This window comes from Chanodichthys erythropterus, chromosome 3 (genome assembly GCF_024489055.1).
Source record: "Chanodichthys erythropterus isolate Z2021 chromosome 3, ASM2448905v1, whole genome shotgun sequence".
Taxonomy (NCBI): Eukaryota; Metazoa; Chordata; class Actinopteri; order Cypriniformes; family Xenocyprididae; genus Chanodichthys; species Chanodichthys erythropterus.
The window spans coordinates 32,078,435-32,104,213 of NC_090223.1; the positions used below are offsets into that span (position 1 = coordinate 32,078,435).

A 25,779-nucleotide genomic window follows, 5' to 3' on the forward strand; every position below is an offset into this window, starting at 1 on the left:
CTGAAAGGACAGTGAAGGGAGGGAGCGAGCGAGAAGCCACGCTTTCTGGAGGAAAAGTGTCTCCTGCACCATATCTCGACTGTCAACACACTCAGAGACACTGCGAACAGCAGGAACTCCCTGAAAGGAGAGGCCTTGCTATCCTCAATCGTACATAGACCGGTAAGTGACTTAAAACATCCACGTGTTAGTAATGTAAACAGTGAGTACTGAAAGCAGTCGTTCATTTGGAAGTAAGTTAAATTTAGTGAACACAAAGCGTACAGTGACACAGCTGTTTTTGCACAAAATGCTGTGGAGATCAGTGTTGACTAACTTTGTCTACATGTATTGTTATTTCCATCATGAACATCAGTCACACACACACACAGACCCGTGTGGAGACAGGTTCTGCTGGTCTTTACCTGTCATTTACATGAATGAATGAATGACTTCGTTAACACCTTTCACGTATACGGAAGTGAAAGGTGCATGTTATGTTCTTGAATGAAAGAATCAAATGCAGCACACAAGAAGAATTAAAGCAAATGATAATTTCCTTAAGTTAATTATACTCTAGAAAGGTTTGTCACGTTATATGGCAAGCCGTTTAAACATATATTCCTTAAAAGTACTATTATATATGATGTATATGTGTGGTTTTCAGCTCTACTAGTTACTATTAAATATATTTTAGTACTTGCACGCTTCATTTAGTCACTAGTATGCATTAGATGCTAGTATTTATTCTCTTGCTACTGGTCATTATCCCATATTGGTACTAGTATCAAAGGAAGAAGCATTTGTATTTAATGAAATGTTACTAGTCTCAATTAGATTACCTTCAAGCAATTAAAAGCTAACACACTTATTAGTTTTAAAAGAATGAATGTTTAAATTGATTGCTTTTAGTGAGGCATTTAATTAAAGTGAATCTGCATTTAGATGAAGAGCTTGCGCTTAAATAAAATAAGGAAGATGGATCCTTGCACTTTAGATGAGTAGATATCAATCAGGATAGATATGAGATTAATAACCATAAACTTTAGATTTGGTGTTGCAGTTTAAGTTTCTCCTGTTATTTACATTTAACAGTCTAGTACAAATATCTGACATGTGTGTTGGGTTAGTGTGGAGGGTAATGAGATCAATATCTTTAGTGTGAAACCCCCTTTTCCCCGCATCCTTCCTATGTGATGAATGATACCGCTTCTGTTTTTGAGATTGAGGGAAACGCAGTTATAAATCAGCTGCATCACTATTGGTGTGATGCACTATCCCTTAACCAGCTGTGCATCGCAGTATGAGCGTGTGTGCATGCAACTGTCCTGCACGGCATTACCATCTGACCGCACCATTGTAAATGGGATCAGATCAGGGCACTGGTGATACTGCGTGCAGCAGGATCAATACTGCTAAAACACTTTGCAGAGCCCTCAGTAATACAGTAATACGCTGTAGAGGAGACTATCTTCTGAATCTAGAGATACACTGCCAGTTTTTCTCTTCTTCATACAGAAATGCACCACGGAAACCATCGCTTCTGTTACTGCACTTAATGTTACTATCCTAAAACTGTGATAAATAAATATGGGATCTTTTGTCATTCAGTGTAAGCTGTCAGTTTCTTTCTTGTTTTGATGAAATGGGAAGTAACTGGAGATGTAGTGTTGAAACGATATGGTGGTCACAGTTGTGTGTTTGTTTTTTTAAATGATGTAAATGCAGACCTCAGATTACAGCAATAATCAGAAAAATAAATGTGCATATATAACTCTATATATATGAATATAACTCTCTTTAAATGCATTTTATGATACATTTGCACAGTATTTGATTATCTCATTTTAAAAGCTGCACCATTATTTGTTTTTGGGTGCAGTGTTGGTTTCACAAGTCTGCTTGGTTATCTGTCATATAGTGGTTAACTTATTTTACATCACTGACCTGTGAGTCCAGTGTGACCAGCGCAATGACTCCTCACTTCCTTTTTGCAGTGATGGATATCAAATCTAGATGTATTGATACAGCATTGTGTGTTTGTGCATATCTATCAGAGCAATGCTGAAGTCTTAAAATACGTTGCTTTCTTCTCCGTCTGTAGACACATTTACAGCACTCCCAGTGGGTGATGGGTGATGTTGGGGGTGGAGCGGTCCTCTCTCTTCATTAGTAAATTGTGTGGGTCAAGGACCTGACTGTCTGCTAACTGAATGCTCTGTTCTCCTCGCCACATGCATCCACATTCATTCTCATTACAGAAGGGGAGCTTTAAGAAACAGTTATACTAGTATCAAGGTGCGTAAAGAAGATAAAATTGCATTCTTATTAGTTAGAGCATTACTTAGTAACATTTGTCCTTGCAGACAATGTTATCCACGAAATCAGTGTAAAAAAAAAAAAAAAATCACTGAGGCCTTTTTTTGTGTGTTAGTAATAATTTTCATCTTAATGTCCCTTAATTCAACTGGAACATTTTTACACAGCAAAATCCACAGAGTTAAATCAACTCTGCTCAGAGTACATATCCCTCTCTAAATAGTGTTAAAGTAACACTAAAGTAGAGTAAAAGTTAATGAGATAATTAAGCAATTAATAAGGCTGTGACTGAAGTCAGTTGTAGTTCTTGTGTTTCTCTTTTCTTCAGTGATTCTGCTTGTTAACAGCAGGTGTTCATCACTAATGCACAATCATCACTTAATTGCTTAATTATCTCATTAACTTGAACTCTGCTTCAGTGTTATTTTAACACTATTTAGAGAGAGACCGTATGTACTCTGAGCAGAGCTGATTTAACTCTGGAGATTTTGCTGTGTAGGATTTTTAGCAAATATAAAATTGAAAGATCTTAGGCTTCTCATAACATTACAACAAAAACTTATTTGTTTATTGTGTGTCTCTTCTGTTTAAAAACCCTTCAATCTTGCAATAAAAATATAGCAGTTGATGCTGATATGAAAAAATTGATTAAAAAATAAATTCAGAATATCACATACGCTACCATGCAAAAGTTTGGAGTCAGTAATATTTATTTTATTGTTTTGAAAGAAGTCTCTTATACTCACCAAGGCTTATTTGATAAAAAATACAGTAAAGTAATATTGTGAAATATTACAATTTAAAAGAACTATGTTTTAATATATTTTAAAAAGTAATTTATTCTTGTGATTGTAAAGCTGAATTTTCAGCATCATTATTCCAGTCTTCAGTGTCACATGATCCTTCAGAAATCAATCTGATATGATGATTTGATGCTCAAAGAAACATTTATTATTATTATTATTATTATTATCAATGTTGAAAACAGTTGTGCTGCTTCATATTTTTGTCAGAACAGTGTTACATTTTTTTCAGGATTCTATGATGAATAGAAAGTTCAAAAGAACAACATTTATTATTTATTATTATGAAACCGAAATCTTGTATAATGTTATAAATGTCTTTACTGTCACTTTTGATAAATTTTAATGCATTCTTTCTAAATAAAAGTAATAATTTCTAGTTGTTGTAAAACTATTTCTTATAATAACGTAAAAATCTTTTGAATGGTAGTGTAATAATTTTTATGTTGACTGTGTTGTTTTAGCCAGTATAGTGCTGAATGCAGATTGAGATTTTTGGCCCTTGTCATTCTCGGCCGACTGGTTTATCTCATCTTTTTTTTTTTTTTTTTTTTTTTTTTTTTTTTAAAAAAAATCCGGGTTGTGTTGACCCCACTGACAGCTTGGCACTTTCGTTCTACTGCACGTCCTGACAGGGTTCAGACAGGAGTGTCATCTGAATGGGACTTTAGCCTGCCAGTCACAAATGCACCCATGTATGAGAGTTTTCACTGCATGGTACTGTTGATGGAGAGAAAGGCAATAATAACTTCTTGCTCATATAGGTGTACTAATGCATAATAAGATTTGGTAAAACTGGTTATAAGGACAGTACCTTACAGTATTTTCGGTCTGGATGTTTTTTTTTTCTTTAGGTTTAAGAATGCTTAGCTGGTTAGATGTTGTACTTGATTGTGCTTCTATCATGCGTTAGTCAGACTGCAGGTGAATGGTTGGTCTTGTGCACAGCACGAAGTCCAGGTCTAATCAAATCAGGGTGAGCATCAAGCCTATTTTTAGCTGCCTTTCCTGATTCAGGAAAAGGTAAAAACAGATCGACCAGCAAATGAACTGAGTGACAAAGACTATTGTAATACGGAAAAAGAGAACATGCTGGGAAAAATGACGAATTCTACAGAATATTTATAGGTGTTACGTTACGTCTGTTTCAGCAGGATGCTATGTAAAGGTGCTCTTTAAATGTGATAGTTAGGGTGTTAGTTTCACTTAGCACCTTAACTTCCTGGTCCGTTTCCTGGTTAAAGCAGAATGGACAAAGCGATTTACTCCATGTATTGAATTTATATACTGCATTTTAAAGACCTACCAATCTAACAAATCTATTTATGTATTTTTTAGCTTTTTTTCTATTTAGCCTTTTCAGTTTATTTAGCCTTAGTTATTTTTAATGATCTTATTTATTTATTTAGTCTTATTAGACTTTTTGTTGATATTTTTATTTTTAATATTTACCTTTATTTTACCAGGAAGTCTCATTGAGATTAAAATCTCTTTTAACAAGATATATTTATTGCACTGATCATGCATGCCTGCTGCATGTTCATAAATATTTTGAAAGGTTGCTGTTCATTTATTGGTCTCCAGTGGCTGATGGTTAATTAGATGCTGTGTCTGTTTCTCTGCAGTGCATTTTTAGTCATCCAACAGCATCATGTCAGCCAAAGCCATCTCCGAGCAGACGGGGAAGGAATTCCTTTACAAACACATTTGCACTACAGCCGCCGTACAGAACCGTTTCCGCTATGCTAATGTGACGGCAGAAACTGACTGGGAGCGACTGGTCCAGGATCACCCTTGGCTTCTGACCGAGGTAAGACCGCTGTTGGAAGTAACTGACCTGGGATCACATTTGGGCTTGAGATGAAACTGGAACGGTCAAGTGATGCAACTCTGTAACCAAAGACCTTGTGATCAGTGACCATGAGCCACTTGTACAAAGGCAGTGATTGCTAACTTGGTTTTAATCCAGATTCAATGGTTTTCTTGTTTGCCACAATAATGTAATGTCTTTAAATCTTTATTTAAGGTTTTTTCAGCAAATATTATGTAAATATTTTTTAATATTTTAAACATTTTTATATCTTTATATAACCCAGCATATCATGTAATTCGAAAGTTTTTTCTAAAAATAGATCATGTCTTAAATATTGTTATAGCATAATTATTATATTATGAATTCAGTTATATCTTAATTTAGTTTTATGATAAATTATGTATATTATATTATATTTTAAATATAATTCAATTATTTTAAAGGGTTAGTTCACCCAAAAATGAAAATTCTGTCATTAATTACTCACCTCCATGTCGTTCCACACCCGTAAGACCTTTGTTCATCTTCGGAACACAAATTAAGATATTTTTGTTGAGATCCGATGGCTCTCTGACCCCTCCATAGACAGCAATTTAATTACCACTGTCAAGGCCCTGAAAGGTACTAAAGACATTTTTAAATAGTCCATGTGACTACAGTGCTTCAACCTTAATATTATGAAGCGACTAAGAATTACTGATTTATTCAACAATCTCTTCTCTTTCATGTCAGTGTCCTGCGCAGTTGACATGGTAAACGAAGGCTCACTATTTCGGGGCCTTGACAGTGGTTATTAAATTGGGGTCAGAGAGCTCATGGATGTCATTAATTATCAGTAATTAATGACAGAAATTTCATTTGTGGGTGAATTAATTTTATTTAATTATATTTATATTATAATTATATATTTTTAAATATAAACTAGCATTAAGAAATGTACATAGCATTTTACTGCAATAAAAATATAATGTAACTATTACAATGATTGTTCTTGTCACTGAGTAGTTTCTCCAAATGATTCAGAAATCTGAATCTGAAGTGTTACTTTTACCATCAATGCCATCTAATTAGACTCATAAGACCTTTATGTGCAGCAGTTCTGTTGAGGGCTCAGTATGAGGGGTAAATGAGTAAAAGAAATCATATAGAGACACATCGAGGATGTTGGACGGAGAGGATGGCAGTCATTAGTATGCTGCTTCACTAGCAGATCATTTAAAGCAGCTAAAGTGAGCATAGCTGAATTTCTCAAATGACAGTACAGGACAGTTTCTGCTGGAAAAGCACTCTTAATCACCTTTATAGAGGAGCCCAGAGGGTTAAATGATATTAGATATGACTCATGTCTCTCTGTCTCCAGCGACCGAGACCAGTTTAATTAGGAAGTCAGTTATAGATGTGGAATTTCATTTGATCGTCCCCCTGCCTTCTGTTTGTGTTATTAAAAATGAATAAGGAAGTCCAGTTTTATTAACACACCCATTTAAGACCACATTGAAAATCGTGATTTTTTTTTCATTTAAATGTAGAAGAGTTTTCAGGATTTTTAGTTTAAGAGAATTTTCAGTCTAGATCTCATAGTCTGAAGTCAGTTCAGCCTTGCATTTTGTCACAGATGTATTTTCCATTCATTGTTGTTTTTTGCAATAACACCAGCAATTATATTGGCTGCATGACTTGAAGTTATTCGTTATTTGATTGATTTATTGTGGCGTTTCTCATGTTTCTGTCCAGCGGTTAGTCGTTAAGCCAGATCAGCTGATCAAGCGCAGAGGAAAACTGGGACTGGTGGGTGTAAACCTGGATCTGAAGGGTGTGAAGGAATGGCTCAAACCCCGCTTTATGAAGGAGACAGTGGTAAGGACAGATACAAAAAAACTGCCTCTTAATCTTAGCATTAGGTTTGATGGTATTGCTTTCCTTGTGTGAAATGCATTTGCTGTGTGTGCTTTTTACATTCTGCATGTGTGCAGTTTATCTATCCCAATATAATATGTCATGCCCCTGCATACATTGTTGCCTGAGGACCAGAAACATATTTGCTGAGAGAAAGACATACATTTGCATAATGTGTTTTTAATTTTATCTTATTATTATGATCATTTTAATATTGAAGGGTTTTTTTGTTGTTGCCTTAAGCTGTTTTTTTTTTTTTATCTCTGTCTTTCATCTGTTAGACTGGTCATATCCCCTGTGGACTCTCCCACTTTCATTGTTGAGTGTTTCACCTTGTCATCCCTTTATTTTATCCTCCCTCTCTTTGAAATGTCACCTCGCCTTCCTCTTTTTCTCTTGCTCATTTATATCAACTGGCCTTTTGGCCCACTGTTGTGACGGCAGCACAAATGAGATTGTTGTGCGTGTGTGTTTGTGTTTGCCTTGCGGCTCTGCTTGTCAAATCTTTCACTTTTCTCAGCGAGTCTCTGAACGCTGAGGTGCAATCACTGGTGCTCAGTACAAGCCTTTATACTGTCTGAACACTTGCTCTCCTCTTCTCTACCTCCTCCTCCCCATCTCTGGCCTCCTTTTCTTCTGCCTCTTACATAATTCTCTTTTCATTGTGTGTTTTTCATTAGGAGAAGCTTTTAAATTTGGACCAAAGGCTGATGTTTAACCCTTAAGGAAAGCCTGATATACAAGCATAAGCTTTTAAAATCTCTCTGTCTCTCAGGTGGGGAAGGCTAAAGGCATTCTCAAGAACTTCCTGATTGAGCCCTTTGTAGCCCACAAGCAGGTGAGCCTGTCCACTAAATGCTGTGTACTATGTCCATGGATAGATTGGCTTATTTAATTATAATTAAAATAAAAATCATTTAAATAATTATAATCAATAAATGGTATTACTAAATAGTAATAGATTTATAATCAATAAATCTATTACTATTGCTACTAAAATTATATTATAATTTAAGTATATATTATTCATTTTTTTTTTTTTTTTTTTTATTGTAGGGGTTATATTACTTAAATGGCTGTAAGATGTATGATGTATGTTAATGGATTACTATCTGAGACTAACAAAGTGTAAGTCATGATTTGTGATGCAAAAACTTGAGAAAATGAGATCCAGGCTGTTGATGACATTATTTATTCATTACAATTAAATTTAGATAATGAAAATATTTAATAAAACCAAAAGGTAAAATAACATTCTGAAATCTGAGTATTGTATCTAATAGATGAAGATCAGAGTATACAAAAGAAGGAACAATAATTAAGACATTTGCAGATAGGAGAGATGAAGCAGAATTAAGAGAAGGCGAGAGCAAAGGAAAGAGCCAAGGAGAAAAAGCCCCATTCTCAACGACTCAGCCCATTTTATACCAGAAGCATATAGGGAAATTTACATCCCACTCAAACTGATGTTTTTGTTCTAATAAGAAAAGATTAAATGGTTTTACCCATTATGTCAGACTGGTTCAGTGTCAAAAATAGTTGTAGGGGTTGTTTTGGGGAACTAAGGGAATTTAGCAAATCTTACATTATCAAATGTCAGCAGAAACAAAAATGGACATATTAAGTTCAAATGAGCAGTTAATTCTGAAAAACATCACTTCTGCAGTACTTGGCAGAAGAATGACCATAAGGGTACAATAACAAGTAAACACTTGAAAATATGATGAGAATTAATATATAAAGTAGAAGTACATAAATATATGAAATCAAAAGTAAAATTGATAAATCATAAGCCATAAATGATTAACATAATTATGAATAAAATGCATGAATATGAATATTGACCATTTTGGATCCACCAATTTGTCTTTCCAATACAGCATGGTTTGAGCAAAAATTGGAAAGAGAGAGGTAATTTTGTTCAATTGTGACTTTCCCTCAGGAGGAGGAGTTTTACGTGTGCATCTATGCCACACGTGAAGGCGATTACATGCTCTTCCATCATGAGGGTGGTGTGGACGTGGGTGACGTGGACTCTAAAGCCTTGAAGCTCCTGGTGGGAGTGGATGAGAAGATCAGCGCGGACATAGTCAAGAGTCAGCTCCTCACACACGCCCCTGCAGATAAGAAAGAGTGAGTCAGACAATCAAATCAAATACATAAATCACATATTGTATACATTTGACCATGTTTAATTCAGCAGGACTGCACTGATTTTCTCCCAAAACTGTATTGGGGGGTGAAATGTATAGTCTCCTACTCTTGTCATCTATCGGTTTTTTTTGTATAGTTTATTTAGGCTTTTTGTGTTGTGCTGTTTGCTCTTTATTTTTCTATATTTCAGTTATTAAATAAGTTTAAATATGGCGGTTTGTTTTGTTTTTTCCCCAAGACAGTCAACAAAGTCTGTTTAAACACTCCTTTTTATGTTATATGTTGATTCAACTTCCTTGTAAGACCACTTTAGGGGAAATATAACCAATTGTCTCAAAACCCCCTTGAGTATCCGCTCTGTATCCTTGAACACAAAAAGCTGCAGGCAAATCTTGGTCCTGGTATATGCATATCAGGACAGGATAACTGTGAGCAAAAAATGAGAGAGAGAGAGAGAGAGAGAGAAAGAGGAATGGAGGACAAGCAAGTAAACGATGTGCTCTCAGCTTTGCTGGCAGTAGTTGAGGGCACTTTGATCCATTACACAAATGAGATCTTTCCTCTTTCCCTGTGTCCACCCACCCCCCAGTATTATTCAATTCACGTATATAAACCTTGTCCATCTTATTGATGGCACACGCACACACATACACTGACGTCTTGTTCTGGCTGGCCTCACTGTCTTGGCTGACATTGAGATTGACGGGGAGATTGTTTGGCAGCATTGGCCAATATCCACAGCTCACTTTCTATTCATCCATTTGTTTTTACTCTACCTCTCTCTCTCTTCCTCAGTCAGTCAGACATGCATACAATGCTCTTGGGGGAAAAATACAGCACACAACTCCCTCTCTCAAATATTGTGGCATAAAAGAGAAACTTATTATTTTTCCCTCCTAAATCTCCTTTTGTCGTGTTTCACCAAGTAAATTTACTGATTTACTGTCATCCCACGAGTTCCTCCCTCTTCCTCCAGTGATTCAGTCTCCCCGTCATTTCTCTTGTGTAATTTGTGTTCTCTGGACTACGGGCCGTCGTTTTTTTTTTGTTTTTTTTTTATGAGGTGGATGACAGATGATTCTCTCACTCTCTCTCCTCCCTCATGTCTCCCTTTATTTTCCCTCGTTACTCCAAAAAGCAGCTGTTCTGGCTAGATTGGTAACTGATTCTGACATTAAATTGGGTGTCATTACTGTTTCCAGTCACTTTCTGTTTTCAATTTTTTTTGCTTGCAATATTAAGTCAATACTGTCTGTATTACCAAAAAAATTTCTCTTAAAATCTAAAGGTTTTTTTTTTTTTTTTTTTGGTTTGTTTTTTGTTTTCTTGGTAAAGAAATGAATTCATTCAGCAAGGAAGCATTAGTGACAGTAAAGATATTTATAATGTAACAAATGATTTGTTTCAAATAAATTGTTCTTTTGAGCTTTTTATTCTTCAAAAAATCCATATATGTATATGTATATGTATATGTATATGTATATGTATATGTATATGTATATGTATATGTATATGTATATGTATATGTATATCAACAGCTTCCAGAAAAACATTAAGCAGCACAACTGTTTTTTTTAACATTGATAATAATAAGAAAGAAAATTCAGCTTTGTCACCACAGGGATAAATGCAACTTTAAAATATATAAAAATAGAAATGGTTATTTTAAATTGCTGTAATATTTCACAATACTGCAATTTTTACTGAATTTTCGATCAAATGAATGCAGCCTTGGTGAACATGAGGAGACTTCTCTCAAAAACATTAAAAAAAATCTTCCTGGCCCCAAACCTTTGAACAGTAGTGTAACAAGTGCCAATGGAGTAAGAAAAATAAGCCTACTTTCAGAGTCTCTTTTACTTTTGTATTTCCATTGTTTGTTCATTTGTTTGAATTTTAAATGACAGTCATGAAACTGTCAACCACAAATCCATACTTATTTTGGGTGTGTGATTTCAATGATGAGATTTTGTGATGTTGGCATTGTTTTGTGCTTTATTGTGGATCTAAAATAAACTACTTTCAGTTTAGCATGTTCATAATATTCAACATAACAATAATATTCTAATAACTGAATATTACATAAAGGTGTTTTTTTTGGGGTCTCTGCAGGATGTTGACTAGTTTCCTGGTGGGCTTGTTCAACCTGTATGAAGACTTATACTTTACATACTTGGAGATCAACCCTCTTGGTAAGTAATTAACCCTTATAGGGTCTTTGGGGTCTGCACAAAATTGGAGTGATATCTTGTTTTTATGTTAGTATTAAAAAAAAGGGTCACACTCAGGGTCTACAGGTCTCCACAGACCCCAGGCAACAAAATGTAATTTTGTAACAAAATATATATATTTTTTTTTAAACTAATGTAATTTTACTGTTTATTAATGTTTTCACTTCATATTTGTGCAGTTTTTGGAGGATTTGTCATATCTTTTAAATTTTATATAAATAAATATTTTTTTTATACAAAAACACTTTTTATGTAAAATTCACTTTATAAAAGACCCACATTTCTGACTTTCATTCATGGGGATAACATGGATAATTTGACATGGTTTAGTGTAAGATTTTTGCCCATCTTTTGGAAAATGCAGTTATAAAAGTACAAAAAATATAACTTTACCAGTAGACGGCTGCAGAGCTCCACTATTTGCTATGTGCTATTTGACTGATTGAAAGACATCTTTTCACAAGTTTTTTTCAGTTGGATTTATATCTAAATATTCTGAAATCACAATTATGACAAAAGACACTTTTTGTCAAAGTTAAGCTTTATTTTATTTTTTTTGGTACTGAAAGTTTTTCAAAAATGTTGAGGATGAATTTTGTCCATTTTCTTAGTGCAGTCTCATTTAACAACATTGAAAAACTGATTTATTTTTTTTTTCATTACAAAAAATACTAAACTTTGACAAAGTAGCCTTTATTGTTATAATTGTGATTTCAGAATATTTAGATATGAATCCAACTGAAAAATACTTGTGAAAAGATGTCTTTCAGTCAGTCAAATAGCACATAGCAAATAATGGAGCTCTGCAGCCATCTACTAATAAAAATGATGATCATTTTCCAAAAGATGGATAATTTGACATGGTTTAGTAGTGTAAGATTTTTGCCCATGTTATCCCCATGAAAAGTTAGAAATGTGGGTCTTTTATAAAGTGAATTTTACATAAAAAGCTGTTTTTGTATAAAAACCTATTTATTTTTATTTTTTATTTTTTTTTAAATTTATTTATATAAATTTAAAACATGATAAATCCTCCAAAAACTACACAAACATGGAGTAAAAACATTAATAAACAGAATAAAATTACATTTGTTTATTAAAAAAAAGAAAAGTGTTTTGTTACAAAATTGCATTTTGTTGCCTGGGGTCTGTGGAGACCCCGAAGACCCTGAGTGTACTTCCCAAACGAAGATCGCACAAGGGTTAAAGCAGCCCACCCCACCCAGTCATGGATGGTGTTAGTGCACCCACCCAGACTTCTGATTCAGTTCTTCCCAATGTCTTGGCACTGTTGTTTCGCTCTATGGAGACCAAAGACAAACCACTTTCAAGTTCAAGGAAAAAAGTAAAAGTTAAATGATTAAGAGCAAGTCTTGTGTTAAAAATATTTTACACTTGATTTGCTTATTTTCTTACATTACTAAAGTTCGAACTCTGATCCAACTTGTTGTCAAAAAAACATCATAGAATATTTTGAGGAAATAGAATGCTGATTAATTAACATGGATGCTGTTTGATGATGACTAGGGATGTTTCATTGGGCACTAATTAATAATCCCTGTGTGCCCTATAGCATCTGTTCCTGGGTTATGAACGGAGTTTCCAACTTCCTTTGATGTTCCTGTTTGGGATTTGTCTATATAACACTTTTACCATTTCACATTTTCAAATAAGCAGAGAAATTCTGCTTCAGCCTGTTAGAAAACATGCTCTGTCTGCCCGAGTTTGATGTTTTCTTTAAACCATAAAAGTGCATTGTCATCCAGTGGATGCATGACTCAAGAACTATAGCAATAAAAATCAAAATATTGCCACACTTGGATGTGCCTGAAACACATGCCATCAACTCAACATCACATATCCACAGCACAATCCAAAGCATTCAGTAACTGTGAGATTTAAATGAAGGATTCATAGGCAATAATGAAATGTACATTTCCAAAGGCAGACAAGAAACACAAAGTGCAATCAGTTTGTGAAGTTCAAGCTGGTATGAACAAATGCTCCCTTTCTCTCTGTCAGTGGTCACTAAGGATGGAGTGTATGTGCTGGACATGGCTGCTAAAATCGATGCCACAGCCGATTACTTGTGCAAGGCCAAGTGGGGTGATGTGGAGTTTCCCCCTCCCTTCGGCAGAGAAGCCTATCCTGAGGTACCAATATTTGTTACATGTATTTTATTGGTTCGTATTGTAGATTTTCAGTGACTGATAAATATGAACTTGTATGAGTTAGTCTATAAGCCCAACAAAGAACAGGAAGGAATCGCCTGCCTTTATCACTTTGTTTTTGTTGATTCATCAGTCGGAAGCTTGTACCTCTCGTATTCTGCTGCGTTTGCTTACTTTCACTTCTTCTGATGAATATGATTTAATAATTAATTGGAACCAGTCCTTCATAAATCATTCATGGCGTTCAAACTCACCACACAGACACTATTACAGTGATGAGTTGGTGCAGGGAGAGAGTCATGTGTCTCCTGCTCTTCGTCACTGTTGGCAGTATGTGTTGAGGCAATGTTTATCTGACAGAAGGCTGGTTTAATTGGTCTCTTTCACACACACAGATACCATAGCTGTTATAACAGACTGTTTTAGCTGGAATAAAATCAGAGTTGGCTTTTTAATAAATAACTTTAGATACAATGTGTTACCTTTCGGTCTGATGTGCTGCTATAATTGGTCCATATGGGTTTGACAGGGAAGAGTGTTGGCTTCATTTACATATTTGGCCAACAAGCCTTTTATGATGTTTCTGTTTACTGCACCTGCACAACAATTTCTACTTTTTTTGTCATTTTTGAGCAGTTTATTTGCTTCATTATGGTATTTGTGTAATGCAGGGGTGTCCAGTCCTGCTCTTGGAGGGCCACTGTCCTGGAGCTCCAACCCCAATTAAACACACCTGAGCCAGCTAATCAAGGTCTTTTAATCATACTAAACGTCCAGACGTGTGTTGAGGCAAGTTGGAGCTAAACTCTGCAGGACAGTGGCCCTCCAGGACCGATTTTGGACACCTCTGGTGTAGTAGATCCATTTTTGCTGAACTGATGGTTGCATTTTAACCAAATGATGTTAACATTACCCAGCTATATGGAATTTAACACAAAAAAAATTGTACCGTACAAAAGCCTTTTTATAACCTTTCTGTAGGAAGCATACATAGCTGATCTAGATGCCAAGAGTGGTGCCAGCCTCAAACTCACTCTCCTGAACCCTCGCGGACGGATCTGGACCATGGTGGCAGGGGGCGGAGCTTCTGTTGTGTACAGGTACGTGTCGCTCAGGAGTAGTTTGCATATGGATTGTGTATGGATGAATCTCATTGTTAATTGCTTAAATTGAAAGCGATATTTCAACTAAAAATGTCGTTCCCAATCTGTATAACTGGAATACAAAAGAGATTTTGAAGAATGTTTCAACTCTTTTGGCCATACAATGAAAGTCAGTGGGGTGTAAAACAACATTGGGCACCATCGACTTTTTTATTGTTTGGACAAAAAACATTGATCAAAATATCATCTTTTGTGTTTATCTTCTGTGGAAAAGTTATGCAGATTTGGAACGACATGAAGGTGAGTAAATGATGACGGAATATTCATCCTAAATCTTAGTAGAGTAGCTTGGATTGGCAAAATTATCATTTGAGACCGTTAGAAGGGAGATGCTGGTATAATGAGCAGACCTCTTGTGGTTCATGGTCTGAGAGATGAAGCAGATACCTGTATGAGCCAGACGCTGAGAGCTAAATGACTTTACCATCCATGCTTGATAACTATTATCTGGAGGTTTATCTTTCACTACGGCATCTGTCTTTCTCTCTCTCTCTGGATGGAGAGAGGAGATGGAGCGAGAGATAGCGATGGGAGACTAATTAGGATGCATATGTGCCTTCTGAGAGTGGAGCAAAGGATCAGGAAACCAAATGTTTTCTTATTTAATGCTCACAAACAAACAAACAAACAAATAAAAACCCATGCTAGATTTACTGGATAGTTTGACTTGCTCTATTTGCTCTGTAATGTTGGGATTTAATTGGGATCTCATTTGGGATAACTTCACATGTTGGTGGTTATGTGTTTTTGTGTCTCTGTTTGTATGCATGTCTACTAGCCAGCAGTTTAACCTATTATATTTTTCCTCACTCATAGTGATACAATTTGTGATCTGGGTGGAGTCAATGAACTAGCCAATTACGGCGAGTATTCAGGTGCTCCTAGTGAGCAACAAACATATGATTATGCCAAGACCATCCTCTCCCTCATGACCCGTGAGAAACACCCTGATGGTACGTCCACTGTGATGTGCTTCTTTATTAGTCTTTCACTGATTAGAATGATTTTAACATTAATTTTAAACAACAATTCTTGTCTTTTGTGTGTAAACTATTTTATAATTTTTCCTAATATTTAGTGTTGATGTGTTGAAGATGTTCATTTCAAAGAGTTTCATTTTTGGGGGTTTGTCCCACACCCATACTTGAATCTTCCTCTATGAGAAAATAAAAAGTATTTTTTTATATACTTTTTGTCATATAATAATATTATTAATAAGAATAACAACAGCTTGGTAAAATCAAGACCATGATCGTATTCCAGGATATTTGATTAGATGTTACCTGAAACATTCAGTATGTTACAGAAGTTTCATGTACGTGATTATCCCATGTGTCACCATTCATTTCTCTTGTGTAGGTAAAGTCCTGATCATTGGAGGCAGCATTGCCAACTTCACTAACGTAGCGGCAACATTCAAGGTTAGATCGGAGACTCCCTCACTCTGTGCATGTGCACTTTTACTGTCTATCTGCATTAGCACATGTGAATATTGTTAACGCATGCACACATTATGTGTTTGTTTGGCTCAGGGTATCGTCAGGGCTATCAAAGACTACCAGGACCCTCTGAAAGAACATGAAGTCACTATATTTGTCCGTCGTGGTGGCCCAAACTACCAGGAAGGTTTAAGAGTGATGGGGGAAGTTGGTGAGTTTGTTCATGTGCGCATTGTTTACAAAAAAAAATCAACGCTTTTGTACTCCAACTCATATTAATCTCTTTTGTGTGTGCGCAGGAAAGACCACCGGTATCCCCATTCATGTTTTTGGCACTGAGACCCACATGACCGCTATTGTTGGGATGGCACTAGGTCACAGGCCAATCGCCACACAGCCTCGTGGTGCCGCCCACACCGCTAACTTCCTTCTCAACGCTAGCGGTGGAACCACGGTGAGTGATTATGTGTGTGCAGCAGTCTTACTTTCAGTGTGCTTGCATTTTAAAAACCTCTCATAGCCTCAAGCATGTTATTAGCTGAATCATGGCTTTCAGTAAAGTTTCCTATTTGAGTCTTTCTTCACTGGTTTTAGAGCTCACATCTTAATATGGTGTTTGTGCTGGATTAGAAGTGCCACCGAAAAATCACATTATGACCAATGCATAATTCCCTATCGAGATCTTTCTTATTGCTGCCCTTTCCCTCCCGCTCCCAGACTCCTGCCTCCTCCAGATCGGCCTCTTTTTCTGAGGTCAAAACTGGAGCAGAAAACTCATCAGCTCAAAAGACTCGTGCTGGACTTCCTCCAGGTTAGTGCAAATTGATCATTGTCTGCTTGTGTGAGTGTGATCACCAGTAACAGTACTTGAATAGGTTTATGGTAGGCTGGTGCGCCCCCTACAGATCCATGTTAGAAGGGTTTTAAACAGTAATGGACCCAAAGATAAAATGGATTTTTCTTGCTTGCAGTTAAACGCATGCAGTTACACCCACCCATCTGTTTACTGGAAAACCCCTGACTTAGAAAAAAAAATGCTTAATGTGCCACAAGTATTTCTCAGACGCATCTAACATTTGTAATTACAGCCATGAGGCAAACTAAGCAAACTAATCGTATAATTGTTTTCTATAGGATAAATAAAATATTTCATCATCATCTGGATTAGATCTACCTATATTGTATTTATAGTGTTATTTAAAGACACACAAATGTTGATTCCTCCTGGCCACATGTCAATGTCCATGGACCACTGGTTCTTTGGTAAGTTGTAAGGAACACTGGATTTACAAGGGGAATTGCAAAAACTCTAGTCATGTTGCAGGACGTTTTGCCACTCAGTCCAGCTGAAGGGGCGTGTTTGTCAATGCATATACTCTATTAACGTGGCAAACATAAATGGCCTACATCTTAGCATATTAGTACTGCTACTACTTTTTAAAATTGTATTTTTATTTTTTTGTCACTGCCATCCAGATTTTACAAGGCAGAAGCCACAGAGTCCCAAGTCTTCAAACTGCCCTCTCAGAACATCTAGTTAATAAGAAAGGACACTGTATTGGAAGCATTCCCTTCTTGAGTATATTTTGTTAGCCTATAAAGACTGACTTAAACACTCTGTTATTCTCTAAGAAAGAGATGTGCTGTAATGTTTCTCTTTGTCCTTCTGTCTTTCTTTCTCTATAGCCAAAAGCACCACTCTGTTCAGTAACCACACCAAGTCCATAGTGTGGGGGATGCAGACGCGTGCGGTGCAGGGCATGCTGGACTTTGATTATGTATGCTCACGTCAGGAGCCGTCAGTAGCAGCCATGGTTTACCCCTTCACGTGAGTCTTATGAATGCATTTAAAACCCTAGTTTTGGACAGCTGTCTTTATAGTGTGATACCTACTGGTGGAAACCTTGTTTTTGAGTTGGAGCAAATTTCTGTTCAGCAACGTGGTCTTGAGCTTGTCACTTAACCCCTAATGTTAATATACATGATTTCTGTTGTAATCAGTGGAGACCATAAGCAGAAGTTTTACTGGGGCCATAAGGAGATCCTGCTGCCGGTCTATAAGAACATGGCTGATGCAATGAAGAAACATCCAGAAGTGGATGTGCTCATCAGTTTTGCCTCCCTCCGCTCTGCCTATGACAGCACCATAGAGACCATGCAGTACCCACAGGTCTGAGATCAGCATCAGCTGACTTTATATAGTCATATGGCTTTACTGTGCAGTGGACTAATCCTTAAATGTTCACAAACCAATGTGGTCTGATTGTTTATCTGTTCAATGTGTTGTATACAGATCCGCACCATAGCGATCATAGCTGAGGGTATCCCGGAGGCTTTGACTCGCAAGATTATCAAAATGGCAGATGAGAAGGGAGTCACTATCATTGGACCTGCAACGGTATGACTCCAAACTGCATTTCTACTTTGTGTGTGTCCATGTGTGTACTTTGGGGACAAATTGGTTGGATTAATTGTAGGTTTGTGTGCCCTCTACTGGCCAGTTATAGACAACCAGAAGTCCTTATTTGGAAAAATGATTTATAAATGTGTTGAATTAGTATTAATAATAATAATAGTATTAATAATAATAATAATAGTATTAATAATAATAATAGTATTAATAATAGTATAAATAATAATAATAGTATTAATAATAATAATAATAATAATAATAATAAAAAATTACTATAAAATGTATATAAAGTTGTAATAATAATAATAATAATAATAATATAATAATTAATAATAATAATAATTAAAAAATATAATAATTTACTATAAAATGTATATAAAGTTATAATAATAATAATAAAAAAGATAATAATAATAATAAAGATGATGATGATGATGATATAAAATATATGTATTAACTATACATTTTAGAATAAATTATTCTACAGAAATTTTAAATTCTACAATGCATATATAATATAATAATAATAATAATAATATACTATAAAATGTATATAAAGTTATTATAGTATTAATAAGTTATTATTATTATTATTATTATTATTATTAATATATAACAATTATTCTACAGAAACTTTTTAATTCTACAATGCATATGTAATAATAATAATAATAATATAAAATGATGATAATGATGATAATATAAAATATATGTATTAACTTTATACATTTTAGAATAAAAAATGATTCTACAGAAACTTTAATTCTACAATGCATATATAATATAATATTATAATAATAATAACTTTATATACATTTTATAGTAAATTATTATAGTATTAATAACTATTATTATAATATTAGTATTATATTATTATTATTATATAAAAATTATTCTACAGAAACTTTTTAATTCTACAATGCATTGATGATGATGATGATGATGATGATGATGATGATGATGATGATGATGATATAAAATATATGTATTAACTTTATACATTTTAGAATAAATGATTCTACAGAAACTTTAATTCTACAATGCATATATAATAATAATAATAATAATAATAATAATATTATAATAATAATAATTTACTATAAAATGTATATAGTTATTAAAGTATTAATAACTATTATTATTATTATTATTATTATTATTATTATTATTATTATTATTATTATTACTTTTTTAGATACTACTAATACCATAAATTATACATAAAATAAATTTATAGTTTTAAGTAGTAATACTAATAAATTAATTATTCTAAAATAATACATTTTAAATATATTTGGACTATTTAGTAATTATTATTAGTAATTATTAAATTTATTATACATATTAGAATAAAAATACAGATGTAACGTTTTTTATTTTCAATGCATATAAAATGTATCAATATCTTATTATTAATAATAATAATAATAATAATAACAATAATATTCATAATTTATGTAAATAAAAATTTGATTTTATTTGATAATTGTATATTTTATGATTTATTAATAATAATAATAATAATAGTCTGTGGTCTGGGTTTATATTTGTATATGCTGTAGGTCGGCGGTATTAAACCAGGCTGTTTTAAGATTGGTAATACGGGTGGGATGCTGGATAACATCCTGGCGTCTAAGCTGTACAGGCCGGGCAGTGTGGCTTATGTCTCCCGCTCTGGTGGAATGTCCAATGAGCTCAACAACATCATCTCGCGCACTACAGATGGAGTTTATGAAGGAGTTGCCATTGGAGGAGACAGGTGTGTGTTCAAGTCAACATCTCTTTGATGAAATTCATCTAAGCATATTTTAGTCTCAGTGTAACAATTTGCATAATAGTTAAAACCTGCTGGGTATGTCTTTTCCTGCAGGTATCCAGGCTCTGTGTTTATGGATCATGTGTTGAGGTATCAAGACACACCAGGTGTCAAGATGATCGTTGTGCTCGGAGAAGTGAGTTTGCCATTTATTTAACCACTTACACCATTCTTCCTCCCCTTTAAACATGACACTCAATATGACTATGGCTGCAATATGACACACATGGGTTTTCTCTTCACTTACAGATTGGAGGAAATGAAGAGTACAAGATTTGCAATGGCATTAAAGAAGGCAGGATCACCAAACCTGTGGTCTGCTGGTGCATCGGAACCTGTGCCACCTTGTTCTCCTCTGAGGTGTGTATGACACAGTGATATTAGACATACTGTACTGAGCATTTGCATTGCATATAATGTGTTCAAATGACTTATTTAGGACATTAATATGAGTAAACCTCTTTCAAATGCCTGAATTAATTTACTGTAATCTGCTTTTTTTGTTTAGGTCCAGTTTGGCCACGCTGGAGCTTGTGCTAACCAGGCGTCTGAGACTGCAGTGGCTAAGAACCAAGCTCTGGAAGAGGCAGGAGCATTTGTGCCAAAGAGCTTTGATGAGCTGGGAGAAGTGATCAAGTATGTCCTCTGTCTACTTATGAATTTAACAACATAACCTGACCTTCAGTAACCACATTCTTGTGTATCCTATAGATCTGTGTACGATAATCTGGTATCCAAGGGTGTGATCGTGCCTGCTAAAGAGGTTCCTCCACCCACAGTGCCAATGGATTATTCCTGGGCACGTGTAAGTATGAACTTTTTATCCGTTTTGGGCGACAAATACTCAATTAGAAGATTCTTGCCTGGTGGTTAATAATTATCTGTATGTCCTTCTCTCTGTCTGTAGGAGCTGGGTCTCATCCGTAAGCCTGCGTCCTTCATGACAAGTATCTGTGACGAGAGAGGGCAGGAGCTCATTTACGCTGGCATGCCTATTACTGAGGTCTTTAAGTCTGAGATCGGGCTGGGCGGCACCCTCGGCCTGCTCTGGTTCCAGAGGAGGTGTGTTTCACTGTTTGTTTTAAGAATTTATTTATTTTTTGCCACTAGTACCTCACATAATTAAATGATTTTTATGTGCATATTGCAGGCTGCCACGATATGCATGTCAGTTCATCGAGATGTGTCTGATGGTGACTGCGGATCACGGCCCTGCTGTGTCTGGAGCTCACAACACCATCGTGTGTGCACGTGCTGGCAAAGACTTGATCTCCAGCCTCACCTCGGGACTCCTGACCATTGTACGGAAATGAAAGCCTTTCCCACATACAGTCTGTTTAGCATCAGAAGAGCATCTGCTTCATCTCTGGTTCTATTTGTGTTTAGGGGGACCGTTTTGGAGGTGCCCTGGACGCAGCTGCTAAGCAGTTCAGTAAGGCGTTTGACAGTGGCATGCTGCCTATGGAGTTTGTCAACAAAATGAAGAAAGACGGCAAACTCATTATGGGCATTGGACACAGGGTGAAATCTGTGAGTACACCAAAACACACACACATTCAAAATGTTCGTAAGTGTGTTATATTGCAAATGGGTCAGTTTCACACTGCTTTTCATGCTTGGATTGCTAGCTTGATTGATTAACTGATTGATTTTTTTTTCTTTTTTTTTTTTTTTTTCTTTTCAGATCAATAATCCTGACATGCGGGTGCAGATCCTCAAAGACTTTGTGAAACAGCATTTTCCTGCCACTCAGCTGCTGGACTATGCTCTGGAAGTGGAGAAGATCACCACCTCAAAGGTATAAATGTCTGTTTTGGATCTTGTTTACACCTGATTTTAAAGGTAGAAATGTTTACATGAACACCTTTCGTTACAATTGATGAATGAATGATGAATCCAAGCATAATGTTTACATGAACACTAAATAAAGGGATCTGGTCAATGTGCACAGTTACATGCCACAAGCAAATCGGATTTGACCTTTTGACATGCGCACACATGAGCATGTGAAACTTTACGTCGTGCTGCTCATATTTATTGATCAGAAAAATGCCCCTTTCCCTTGCCCGGAACAAGGCGTCTGTGGACAAGAGTCTGAAGCAAGGATTGATGAGATAACATGGTCCTGCACCACTTCACAGACGATGAGTGGGAGGAGAATTAAACAATGATGCAACAGTCCTTTATGACACTCTATTCAACAACGGCTCGTTTCATGTCATTACGGCATTTCTGTGTTATTTCACATGCGCAGAACTTTCCAGTTTAAATTTTCAATCCGATTGATCAAGTGTTTACATGTCCTATTGAATGGATTAGAAAAGGTTTAAACCACCCCTTATAATCCGACTGAAATTGAAATCGGATTTGGCCTATTCAACCCCATTGACTTGTGACTTTTGGTTTTTTTGGACTAGGCTTCTAGTCCGATTACAATTGGATTATTAGGGTCCATGTAAACGCAGCTAGTGCCACACATTTCCCGATCATGGATTCCTTTTGAAATGGCTAGATTCTGTCAGTGAAAATTTGCTGAACAATGTGAAATGTGACCAGAGCTGTAAAAGGAAAACAAGGAAAAACACAGAATATCTTCTGTATGCTTTATGAAGTGAGACAGATAAAGCATAAGCTATGAATAAATGTAGTTATTGAACATTGTTTGTCACGAGGAAAATTCAAGTATAGGTTGTTATTTTTTAATCTCATAAAATGTCTCTTTATCAGAAACCAAACCTTATCCTGAATGTTGATGGTTTCATCGGAGTGGCATTTGTGGATCTGCTGAGGAACTGTGGCGGCTTCACACGGTCAGTAAAACAGGAGTAAAATGTCTTGTGTAAAGGACGGTGTTATTTTTGTATGATTTATACACTATTATAGTATTATTTATTTAATAATATTTTGAATTAGCTTTTATTGTTACCTTTTTTTTGCTTTCATTTCCTGAAACGGATTTAATTTGTTACAATGTTGCATTTTCTACTTGGTTGGGTTATCTTACATAAGACATTTCAGAACGTACGTACCAAAATGTGTTTATGCAAGTCACATGTGTGTAAAACTGTCCTCTTATTGGTCAGAGTTCACTTGTTTACGTTCCTCTGCGTCATTGATCAAGATCTATTGACAAGTTCACTCCGCAGGCTTGTTGTGGCTTTATCTGACGCATGTAGCCTTGATGCCTGCTCTGGCTGAAAATAAATAAATAAATGAATAAAAATTATATAATATAATATAATATAATATAATATAATATAATATAATATAATATAATATAATATAATATAATATAATATAATATAAAATAATATATCAAAAAAGTTCATCTAAGTTGTCCTAAGAAGAAGGTTTTAGAACAACTTTGATGAAAGGTTTTGATCTACTTCAAATGTTGACTACTATCTATATAAACAAACAAATATAAAAATTTGTCACTTATAATGCAGTTTGAGTGAAAATCAAGCTTGATCAGGACAGCATTCTTGCAATGCATGGAGAAGAGCAATTATCCAACATAATGAAGAGGTTCTCAACCACAAAAACTCAAAGAATCAGACCCTGTTTCTTTTTATAAAACCCATTTCCCGTTAGGAATTATGATACCGCTTGGTTGGTTAGTCCATTGGGTCGGATTGCTTTTTCACCTCGACTGAACTACTTCAGAGTGCGTTTTTAATTGGGCTGAGACCAACTCGTTCAGGTGATCTCAGAGCGATTGTTTTGGTGCGGATCTGAGTGCGATTGCTGTGTTCACCAATTCCTAAATGAACCAAACTAAGGGAGAAAACGCACCAGGTTCTGAAACAAACATTCCAAACAGGCCAGGTGTGAAAAAGGTTACTGAAAACGGTAGTTCAGTAATTTTGTAATGTTAATGTGAATTTTAGTACTTCTTTCTTCTTCTACAACTTCTTTCAGTTTATTTCAGGTTTAGTTAACAATAACACTAGTGAAGAAAAGTGTTCATGTAAATGGTAGTAAAAATAAGACTGATCTCTCATGCACTTTCTTTCTCCTACACAGCGATGAGGCAGACGAGTTTGTGGAAATCGGAGCACTGAATGGCATCTTTGTGTTGGGACGCAGCATGGGATTCATAGGTCTGTGTGTGTGTGTGTGATCTCTATCTCTGACGTGTCTGTTATGAAATGTTATTTAAACAACCTTATCTCTTTTATGCAGGTCACTATCTGGACCAGAAGAGGTTGAAGCAGGGTTTGTACCGCCATCCTTGGGATGATATTTCGTATGTACTTCCGGAGCACATGACCATGTAACGACCGAATCCGCTGAACCTATACGCTCTGAAGTCAAAAGAAGTTTTTATGTGTGTGTAAATGTGTGTGTATATACACTCCTCCAGCTGTGAGTGTTTGTGTGTTAAATTTTTTTTTCTCCCTGTTTTAATGTTTTGTGATGTTGTGAAAATGTGAGAGTGTAAAACTGAGTTACTGTCCTGCTACTGTATAAACTGTAGTTGTAACCTGTCAATAATCAATGCTAGGCAATTAGGCTGTGTTGCAAATCCATTTTAAAACTGTGAAAACATCCTAACACATTCCATATCTCTGTAGTAAACATCTCATGTATATCTACAACATGTAAATCTGCTTGTCATGTCAGTGTGCCTACAAAAGGGAACTAAAATGCCTGGTTGCTGGAAACTTCCCAGCAGCAATTTTTTTTGGTTTTTTTTTTTCCTTTCAAGCAGCCATGACCGTAAACTGAACTTTTGAAGAAACACTTCGAGACTGACATTGTCCGACTCAAGTGTCCCAATAGTTAGATTGTTATTTTTAAATGTTATTTTGATTAGTATGTTGTCAGTAGTCACATCTATAATTAACACAGTGCAATAATCCACTGCACATAATAGTGAGCAATAGCTTTGTGTGTTTACAAGTCTTAATTGTCAGATCAACTAATTTGCAGAAACAAAAGAAAGTTGCTATTTTTAATAACTAATATATACAGATCAAACCGGTATTTTGGCCATCGATGTTATTTGTAAGCGTGCAGCGTGCCATAAAGTTCAGTGTTTACAGTCCATCTGCCAGTGCAGCTGTATGAAGATCGGAAGAAGCAGTTCAGTATCTGATATATACTTAAATTAGCTGCTTAATAATCAAATTCCATATACCTTTTTTCCATTATATCCAATCTCATCTGTGATGACCATTAAACTTAAGTTTGTTTTAAAGCAGATTAATTGGTTATGTATTTTTTCATGTAGTAATTATAATAATAAATAAAAAGATTTCAAAAAACATTTACTCTATGAACATTGGTGGTGATGACTTGCTGTTGAAAAGCATTATGGTCAAATAAATGCTCACTAGATGGCAGTGTGCTAATGCACAAATGCTGGTGCTCAGGCCTCAAAACACAATGAATGCTGTTTGAAATGTGGATTTTCCAGAAACACACATTGAAATGAAAATAGTTGTGATTAGATATGGAACAAAAGTAGACCAATCCATGCAATGTAACAAAATTTTGTTACAAGAACGTTCTTCAAATATTCAGTGTTGGTTCTGGGAATGTAAAAAAAAAAAAAAAAAAAAAAAGTCCAGTTTTCT

The 25,779-nt window shown here is 35.4% G+C and overlaps 1 protein-coding gene across 2 annotated transcripts; it reads left to right on the forward strand.

Moving 5' to 3' along the window:
- On the forward strand, positions 1-25,486 carry aclya (ATP citrate lyase a). Of its 2 annotated transcripts, none has more exons than XM_067381824.1 (28): positions 1-162; positions 4,727-4,911; positions 6,649-6,771; positions 7,586-7,648; positions 8,753-8,943; positions 11,077-11,156; positions 13,218-13,348; positions 14,348-14,466; positions 15,346-15,482; positions 15,889-15,950; positions 16,062-16,179; positions 16,268-16,422; positions 16,686-16,779; positions 17,655-17,796; positions 17,970-18,138; positions 18,262-18,366; positions 19,944-20,140; positions 20,252-20,333; positions 20,447-20,557; positions 20,706-20,833; positions 20,909-21,002; positions 21,105-21,259; positions 21,348-21,498; positions 21,584-21,727; positions 21,882-21,995; positions 22,925-23,007; positions 24,224-24,300; positions 24,383-25,486. In XM_067381824.1, the coding sequence occupies exons 2-28, from the start codon at positions 4,753-4,755 to the stop codon at positions 24,475-24,477; spliced, it is 3,279 nt and encodes a 1,092-aa protein (XP_067237925.1). In that variant the 5' UTR covers positions 1-162; positions 4,727-4,752; the 3' UTR covers positions 24,478-25,486. The 2 variants fall into 2 exon arrangements, with proteins under 2 accessions (XP_067237925.1, XP_067237926.1); XM_067381825.1 differs by lacking the exon at positions 1-162 and adding an exon at positions 2,150-2,277.
- Positions 25,487-25,779: the final 293 nt, after the last annotated feature.

Coding starts and splice junctions, on each gene's coding strand:
- aclya (XM_067381824.1), top strand. CDS start 4,753: ATGTCAGCCAAAGCCATCTCCGAGCAGACGGGGAAGGAATTCCTTTAC. Junction 20,558..20,705: donor CCACCTTGTTCTCCTCTGAG/GTGTGTATGACA, acceptor TTTTTTGTTTAG/GTCCAGTTTGGCCACGCTGG. Junction 21,728..21,881: donor TTGGACACAGGGTGAAATCT/GTGAGTACACCA, acceptor TTTTCTTTTCAG/ATCAATAATCCTGACATGCG.